This window comes from Pangasianodon hypophthalmus, chromosome 2, assembly GCF_027358585.1.
Source record: "Pangasianodon hypophthalmus isolate fPanHyp1 chromosome 2, fPanHyp1.pri, whole genome shotgun sequence".
In the NCBI taxonomy this organism is placed as follows: Eukaryota; Metazoa; Chordata; class Actinopteri; order Siluriformes; family Pangasiidae; genus Pangasianodon; species Pangasianodon hypophthalmus.
The window spans coordinates 7,821,940-7,831,181 of NC_069711.1; the positions used below are offsets into that span (position 1 = coordinate 7,821,940).

Below are 9,242 nucleotides of genomic sequence, written 5' to 3' on the forward strand. Positions count from 1 at the left end.
ATGAGGGAAACTTTCTCCATATCTCATCAGATCTTTATTTTGTTTATCATCTGGATTTAAGAGATCCCCAGCAAGCTCTGTTTTACCATTTGGTAGCAAAATGTGTTTCATGACTTATACTTGAAGGAGTTACAAAATGACACGATTAGAATTTTTGCATTGCAGGTGCTTTGGCACCACACAACTCCAGACCTGCCAACCTTTACACGTTTTGCATAGGAGCTCCTCATTTTAAAATGGGAGTACACTAGTATGAGTAATGGCTCAAAAATATACCAGAAGAGCAGTCTTCTTTTTCCCCCCAATAAACATTCAGTAGCAGATGAGCCAAACGACATATGAATCGGTAATGATTGGTAATTGTGCAGGCATTTTGAACTCTCCAATATTAACTGACACTCTCTGGAAGCCCCGCCCCTTTCCACTCATCTCAGAATAATAATCTTTTGATCTGTGCTCATGTCTCGACTTGATTTTCCTGCTTGAAAGATGTAGTGCCCTTGATTTGTGACAAGGTAAATGGAGAATCTTTTGAGTACATTAATGTGAAATGAAATATGTCAGTGTATGTTTGACTTAGCTAATACTAGACAAGTATACAGTTAGCATCAACTATATTTATTAAGGTAAAACAGTCAGAAACATGATCAGAAACTCCAGAAAGAGAGGAAAAAAGCCACCCCAGGAACTACAAATTATTTCACTTTTGAGGTTGGCTGGTCTGCATCTCCAAGTCGCCACAATGTTTTTTTTTCTAACTACTTTTTTGATCACACTTCTGTTGCCTTTGCCAAGACGTTCAATGCGTAGAACAGAAACCAGCATTCTCTCAGCAACACCATGGATATATGTGTAGCAGTTCGAGCCAAAACAAAGTATTGCCTTTGTAGTTTTGCTCAACCGCAGTATAGACGACATTTAAAAATATCTACCAGTTGACAAATTTCTACTGGTGTCTAATTTCTACCACTAGTTCACAGCGAGTTGGAATGTGCACATTTCCTGGGCCTGCTACCCAAAAAAAAAAGAAAAAGAAAAGATGAGAGGCAGGGAGTAAAGAGAGCACAGAAAAGTACTTTGTCTTGAGTGCAAAGTGCGTGGAACAGCTCCACTGTCAACATGCTGGAGAACTCGATTAGTCTTGTCCAAATCATCAAGGAGATGAAACAGCGGGAAGCACAGTTTCCTTCCATTGCCTTTAAATATCAACTTGGCATGCTGTCTTCCTCTACACCTTTCATCTATTGCAAAATGGATCGACCAAGATATTGACGGCATTGACCCATGATCAAATGGTGGTTCTCCTTTTCTCCTCTCCCAGTTCAGTAAACAACCCCCAGTGCTTCGCTTTTTTTTTTTTTTTTAATGTTGGCCTTAAGCTAGAACTGCAAGACAGGCAGCACACAGGCTCTCAGGTTCTTCATGCCTGCCTCAAGGCATTTGGTGAAGGAAAAGATACTGCCGCTTCCTTATTTTCGTTTTGGTCCTACATTATGTTGAGAATCGATTCGCAGCTCAGCTTGTTTTTTTATTATTATTTATTTATTTATTAGCCTGCTGCATGGAAGGAGCCCTACTTGTCATGCAAAACAACTGAAGGAGATGTTGCTCCTTCATGAAAATCCCCACTGTTCTGGTTTGCATAGGCAGCTCTTCTGGTATCTTTCTTACTTTGTTGTGGCAAGATTTTCAACTCCTGACAGATCTGAAAACAGATTATTTAAACTCTGAGTTGCTCTGCCAGTTATCTGTGTGAGATTCTACAGCTTGAGCCGTTATCTGATCACTTCCACTTGTCTGACGGCTCCCCAAATCTTTCATCGCCACTCTGACACAATCAGCTGCTTGCGATAGACAAAAGGATTAATGAGTGCTAGCTCGCTGGATGATTTATGACATCTGCCTAAAATCCCACTGCTGGTAACGTTCAGAGTAGTTCTCTGTCCAGTCGTCCTCGCCTGCTGAAAAGTCAAGTTGCGATTTATGACCTCATAAAAGGCATCAGATTGATTTAAGCTGCTGAGAGGTTCCTCCCATCAGAAAAAGGACAAAGTGACTGGAGTGGAGACAAGTATTTTGACTGACAGGGTTCCCTGAATGCCTTGTCTCAGTCAGCACCCTGAACTTCAGCCAAGCTGCCACAATCTTTAGCATTTATTATGCCTGGAGTAATGTCAGCCAATATTATCCGAGTTCCATCCACTAAAAAAAAGCAGTTACTTATGTTTCAATTTAACTTTGAGAGGTTTAGATTTAAATCTTTGCTGTTGTTTTTCTTCTTCTGAGTCAAGCACTTAACATGGGCCAACTTGTACAAATGTCATTTCCAATCCTTAGAATATGTGCATTTGCCTCTCACGTAAGAGGGTGGCATGGTTTGTTTTGACTGACAGATTTTCAGGCTTTCACTATATATTTCACTTTAGCTTCAGTAGCCCAGTCTATTCAAGCTTTGTTTTGATTTGGAAGAAAGTTTGCAGTAGTGGGATCTCTGCTATCCATTTCAGCCAAAAAAACAGACCGAGACTGCAGGCATGCTTACACTGTGTTATTCATTTCAGCATGGCTTTAGCAAGTTGTCGAGATGCCAAGGCCTCACAGCAATGGTGCCAGACTGCACTTTGTTTTTTGCCTCCTTCTTATCATTTTCCTCCTTATCCAAACTGTTGGAGTAACCCCAGCATGGATTCTCTTCATGCCATTTCTGCCAACAAGATAAGAAGAGCTCTGTTTTCCGTGTGTTCCTGTCATCTTGCCTTGCATTCTGTGGTTGTTTCCAAACTTCTAAATTGGGTCAATTGGATTCCGACGGGCAACCATGGCAACGCAGGGTGCTGGACTTCAGGACTTGGCTTTTCATTCTTTCAGGCCGAGAGAAATGGTACATTGTCTGAACTTTGGTGACAAGCCAAGCGTTACTCTCACAGGACAGAAGCTTCTCTGCGGTAGTCCTAGAGAGCTGCCAAAGATGGTGGCCTGCAGGGACCATGTGGGTCAGGTCCTTGGAAAACCATTCAGTCCACCCCCTGGAGTGGACTTGAGCTCTGTCAGCTAGTGTTAAATCACTTTGCAGTGGGGAATTTTGGGAAAATGAGTTTCAGTCTCTACCTGCGTTAGGGGGCAATCAAAATATAAAAGACTTCAGAAGCAGTCAGGGAAATAAAGTTGGAAATGTCTCAAGTGGAGTGTAGGCGTTTGGTTTTCAAGGAAATTGGCTTCAGATGGTTGTCTGAATTGAAAGGTCTTTTGAGGCAATGTTCTTTGTTTTGCCCTTTTTCCCTTTGTGAGACTGTACTGGATGTGTTGCTCAAAGATTCAGCTTTAACAGCTGTAAATTGTAGTGAATCTTATACTGTTGGTAAAGTAAAAAAGGTTTCAGGCTTATTTGGCTCATTACATGGAAAGACCAAGGCCCTTTTTTTTTCTTAGAAAAGCTTCAGAAGTCTTTGTTATGTAGTTCTCTGAGCACTCTCTGTTCAGACAACTCATATAATAACTGCTTTTTTTTCTAGGACACATGCCCTAGTACTGCCATCATATTTTTTTCTGAAAATTGCTTGATATTTAACTTTACTGAGTTTCTTTTATGAGAGTTTAAGCATGCTCTAGTGTTAAGCAACATAATAATTAATGCAAGACATCTTTTGGAAATGGTCAAACACAATGTTTATCTTAAATGCTCCCAGACATAATATTTCTGCAGGTCATTTTTCAATAGCAATCTTTAATGCATAGCAAGCATTAAACATCCACAGTATCATGTGTAACGATCCAGTCGATCCCCTGTTCCAGCTGTCTCTATCCATAAACTCCAGTGCTCATGTTTTTGTGGGGATGGAAGTGTCCCACTGCTTTAGAGGGCAGGGTTTCTGGTCTCAGGACTTGCACATCACATTTGCTCTCAGCATGGGGGTTGGTATACTCACATAGCCAGTATACACAATGACTCACTGCGTTTAGGGTGTTTTTCTATTGCACATTTAAAAATAAGTAAGCAGAACTTACTTGTTTTGGTATATGATCATTATCCTCTACTAACAAAGTCAATAGTGGTCCACATTGTGCTTGTGACATCGAGAAAAAGTCACCAAGTCGTTGGCCAACATCTCAGCTATGAGTTGGGTTCTGTCTTTGCATTTGACATAAACGTTATTATTCAAGTCTGGGTAGCATCTTTATGTGTTTAACACAAGGTGACTGCATGTGGTACAAGCAGGGGACTTATGTGACAGCTTTGCACTGAAAGATCTGTCATCTGCACATGCTAATTAATCTGCCTATCTCACCTCAGTGTAGTGCAACAGGCATTGGGATTTGCACACAGCATCGAGATGCATCGCACCATCATGAAGTGAATTAAGTTTAAATATACTGCCACATGAAAACGTTTCCTTTATGAATGTCAATAAGAAGTAGGTTTTTTTTTTTTGTTGGGTTGTTGAACCTATTTCTGGATGCCCAGGCTACTGATTTGTCCATCCCAAAAAAGTCTTTCAAAAGGTTTTTTTTTTTAATAGTGGATCTTAAGCAAGTACCAAAGCCATAAAAATGTCCAGCTCCTGTATCTGAGGTGTTCTAGAGGTAGTGTCCCAAAATTAATAACATACCCTGTATTTTTTCCCCATTTTCTCCTAAATTTAGTCAGCTGTCAATTCCCATCCACGAGCCAGGTTTCCCCTAACGTAAGAAAGCTACCAACCAGAGAGGGTGAAGCCAGCCAACTGCATAATTTCGAACTGCTGCTCATGCTCTGACGAAAGCGCTATCGGACCTCTTCTGCATACATGAGCTCACGGACGCACGTTTGGCTAGTGTCACTGTGATGGACAGAGGAGAGAGAGTATGCCATCCCTCTCAACCAGAGATCATGTCTAATTTTGCTCCCTTGGCTCCCGCATATGGATGGCTGTGGTATCATCGGATATTGCAAGCTTAGTTTCATTATGTGAGATCATTTGATAGGTCGTATTTCTTATTAGTGGCTGTTTATTACTTTGAAAGCTTATGTCGTTATCTTTTATATTCGCCGTAATAAACATGAATCTGGAGGAGCATATAAGAAGGAGCGTTTAGAATTTGTTAAGCACTTGCAAAACATTCCAGTGTCCGCCGAGAGTGATTAAGTCTTTTAAAGGTACAGACGCGTTTCCTCCTCATATGTGTTTGATTTGTTCATTAGAAGCCCGGTAAAGAGGTTTCTGAATATTTTAGTTTTACATGAGTAATCTACCACAAGTTCACCCTTTCCTTCCTTGATATCGATGTCGACTCACTTTCCACAGGCTGTCTCTGGCACATTTTTTGTCACGACAAGCTATTTTTTTTTTATTTTCTCCCTCTCCCAACCTTGCAAGCCACCTCTCGCCACTTAATTACTGCAAGCCACAGCAGTCCCGTTCCAGTGACTGAATCGCATACAACATTATCCCTCACCCAAAAAGGAGCTTTTGTTTGCACCGTAAGCACACATTCTCTTAGCACAGAAGGAGAGTGAGTGAGGGAGAGGGAGAGAGAGAAAACAAGCACGCCTCTGCAGCACTAACTCAATAATGACTTCCCACGGGGAGAAAGAGAATACTGCGTGTGTTTGAAGTGCCGCTACTTCCATGGGACTTCCTGCAGCAACATCGCTCCATCGTTTTTATGGACCTAGACACTCTGCTGGAGGAGGCTCTACAGTTGCTTTCAGGTGTGTTTATGGGATCATGTTGCGCTTGCCATCTTCGGGATCGTCTGAAGCTCATGGCTTGAGGCCATATTGAAAGAACACCTCTGAAGAAGAAAGCTGTTGCTTAATCAACTTTGCCCTGAAGGACATTATTCCTTTGACTTGTATTGACAGTAAGTAATATGATCCTGGTTCAGGATTTTTACTACACAGAACTGTGTTGCATGTATACTGAAGGGTGGCTAAGTTCTGACTAGGAACTTGTAGAATTCTCAGGAGATTAGATTACATTCTGAAGGCTTTCTTGTCCTTGTTTGCAGGCATGTTAGGCATTATTGATTGCACGATCACTGCAAATATATCTTGAAGGTTGTTGTGGCTTTCTCACACGATGTGGGAGGTTTGAGCAGTTAAGCATTCTTGGGTTGTGGAGTTTGTTTACCTTGTCAGTCTTTCACCACATGAATACACAAACACAGACTCAGCGGCACACTCCCTACCTCGCTCCCCTGCCTCACTGTAACAGATTGCTCCTTTCTCCGCCTTATACCATCCTCAAACCTGTGGCTCCTGAGCTGCAGCACTCGAGGCTAAAGCGCTGTATAAACAGCCTCCTCCAGAGGCATTAGCCGAGCTCTCCCACTCTCAATAGCTCGCTTTGCTCACCAAGCGGGAGATCATTAGCCCTGCTCCCTAATAAGGAGGCATCTCGCTTCTCAGTGGTGGGTTAATTGGAGCGGCGATGGCTGTGTCTCCTCTCGTTCCTTCCCACCCACCCACCCCCGGTGAATAAGCCACGACCCCAAAAGCTCTCTGGACGCTCCGATAATCACCATGCCAATGTAGACCGCTAGCTGTCTGGAGTGCTCAGTAGCAGCCACTTGAGTTTTGGCAGCGACCTGGACTTGTTCAGCGCATGAATAATGCATGATCCTGGGGCCCCCTTGCATTATAAGCTTTACATGCAGCACATTGTAGCAGATTTTCCTTTCCTCTTGAAGGGGAGCTTTGTCATGTTACTCGGTGTAGCCCTTGTCCTTAGGAGAGCTTGAAAGTGGAGTGAGTTGTTATATTTATTTAAAGCACTGCACTTGGTTGGGAAGTATTGTGTTCTTTTACAAGTGGCATGTCCACAAGTGTTTGCAGGGAAATTGGGATGTCAGAAGTGGGGATGTGCTGAAATGTGTCAAATGGTGGGTGTACAAGTGATTGTGCAAGTAAGTTTGTCTGTATGTGTGTGTGTGTGAGAGAGAAACTGTCTCGCTCCTAAAATAATTATTCCACCAGAGAGCAGGACTGATAAGCATGCACTGAAGTGCTACTACGGAGTTCTCCCAACAGTAGCCATGGAGACAGCTTTTCTGTGAGGTGAATGCTAACATCGCCTGTGTACTGCCTCCTTTACTCACACACAAAACTCTAAGTATATCTGACAGGCCATGCCTGGAAACAAAAGAACTTTATCCCCTACACTAAAGGTTCACTGACTAGTTGAGTAAGGATAATAATAACAAGTATAATGCTTTTTAACCCTTAGGGGTTCTTAACTACTCAGGGGTGTGGCCAGACCCTTTCACAGTGGGGTGGCCGGGTTAGACCCAGTGACTTTATTGGGGTGGCAGTCTAAATCGATCCCATCAGACATGAGACACACACCTAAGCAACATTTGTTTGACATCTATTAAGCGACAAAAAAGTCATAGCTAACACAACATCTTACGATCTACACTACCATTGCGGATTCAATATCATTAACTAACAGGAAGTTTGACGAGTGTTTGCTTACCTGTGTGTCTGTTGCGGCCAGGGACGTTTTCACTTCTGTGTTAGACTAACTAAACTTCCTTGTTCCTACACGACATTACACTCATTGACAATCCTTGCTGGTGAGAATGAAGTGAACTTTCAAATTTCCGGGAGATGTAGTGGGTGTTCCGGTATTAGTCAAACAGCGAGGTTTACCAAGTTGTTAAGTTGTGCGTCATATGACATTGGCAGGCACACTGACTAACAGCAACAACTGTAAGTGTGTAATGATCAGATGATTTGGATCAATGCATCGATTTAAAAATGATTGAAATGAACTGGGGCAACAATCATAATTCGATTGATTATAATTGATTATAAACTAATCATTACGCCCTATAGTTGAATACAAATGAATTCTTATTATATTATTATTAACTTTTTGTAACTTTAATTTTTATTCTCGGGTGCACCAAAATAAAATTTGTCTTTTTTCATATTCAATAGCGAAAATGAGCCAAGCACATAAAGTTTCATTTTGACCCAAACAGGGTCACAAGGGTTAAAGCAGATTCACAAAGCCAAAGGAAATGTAATACACAGGATAGGGTGGGCTGTGAAAGTAGGAAGAACCTTATCACATTCAGTTTATAAATCATTACATCCTTTATTCAGTCCTGTGTGCCTTTGTAAAAGACTCTTCTCCAATCTCATCTGGTCGCCTTTGTTTCTCCCTTCAGGTCCAAGCACATGGTGGCCCTGGCTGAAGCACTACGCAAAGCTGAGCTGCACAAGAATGACCTGGACCTAGAGCTGCAGATTCTGGAGGAAGCCGCTGAGTTAGTGATAGAAGAGGAACAGGAGGAGCAACTAAAGAAGGGGGCGCAGGACGGGGGGAAAGCACAAACAAATGAATGTGAAGAGGAGGATGAGTCCAGCAGTATCGAGGAAGAAGAGGAATACTCCAGTAGTGAGGAAGAAGAGGGACCTGATAGCTGCGTTCCTAAGAACAAAGAGGAGGAGCAAAAAGGAGTACCAGATGGACCAGCAACGACTTGCAACTGCTCTCAGGAGCATGAGCATGGAGAAAGCCTGATCCAGGAGCTCGGAGAGAAGCTGCAGGAAGAGGAGCTGAGGATCACAGAGGACATGCCTCAAATAACTGTTCCCTCCAGCAGCACAGTGAGAGAGGAAGAGGGAAAGGTGGAGGGATTGAGAAAGACAGACGACTCCCAGCTCCCTGTACCTCTGGATCGAGTTAAAATCACAAACGCAGGAAGCGACACAGCTCTGTTAGAGCATCGACTGTGTAACCTACGCATCTTGAATACTGAGGAACTGGACAGTGATGATGAGGAAGAACCGAATCAGTGACTGTTCACAGGGATCTAAGAAGATAAAATGACCATTAATGGACTGTCATTTGGTTTGTCTGTGCTGAGGAGTATATTCTTGAATTCAAACACTTAAAATGAATGTAGTATTGAATACTTTTCTGTTCTGTTGTAATAGAGTTGGTTTGAAATTACATGTTAAATGTTCATCATTTTTCTACTAAATTTCAGTCATAGCTTGTATGAAACATTTTTGCACAGGCTACATTTTATTAAAATCCTCTTTTACTGCTCCTTATAGTTATAGTTGTTCAAGTCATACACCATCTGTAATCACTCTGTTCCTTTTTCAGTGTAGCTTGGGATTTCAGGGCCTTGTCATTTTTTGGAACATGCTGAACCATAGTGTGTGACAGTGACAGCGCTCAGATCCCGTTTGTGCTGAAACCAAACTCGCGCTCCTGTCAGCCCTCGATGCTGACTAATGGAAGATT

The 9,242-nt window shown here is 42.3% G+C and overlaps 1 protein-coding gene across 1 annotated transcript in view; it reads left to right on the forward strand.

The window, feature by feature from the left end:
• Nucleotides 1-9,042, forward strand: part of shq1 (SHQ1, H/ACA ribonucleoprotein assembly factor) — a 58,795-nt gene extending 49,753 nt beyond the window's left edge. Inside the window, exon 12 of the mRNA XM_026926941.3 lies at nucleotides 8,155-9,042. Coding sequence (XP_026782742.3) covers nucleotides 8,155-8,788 — 634 coding nt within the window. The 3' untranslated portion in view covers nucleotides 8,789-9,042. The remainder of the gene's footprint in view (nucleotides 1-8,154) is intronic.
• The last annotated feature ends 200 nt before the right edge of the window (nucleotides 9,043-9,242 follow it).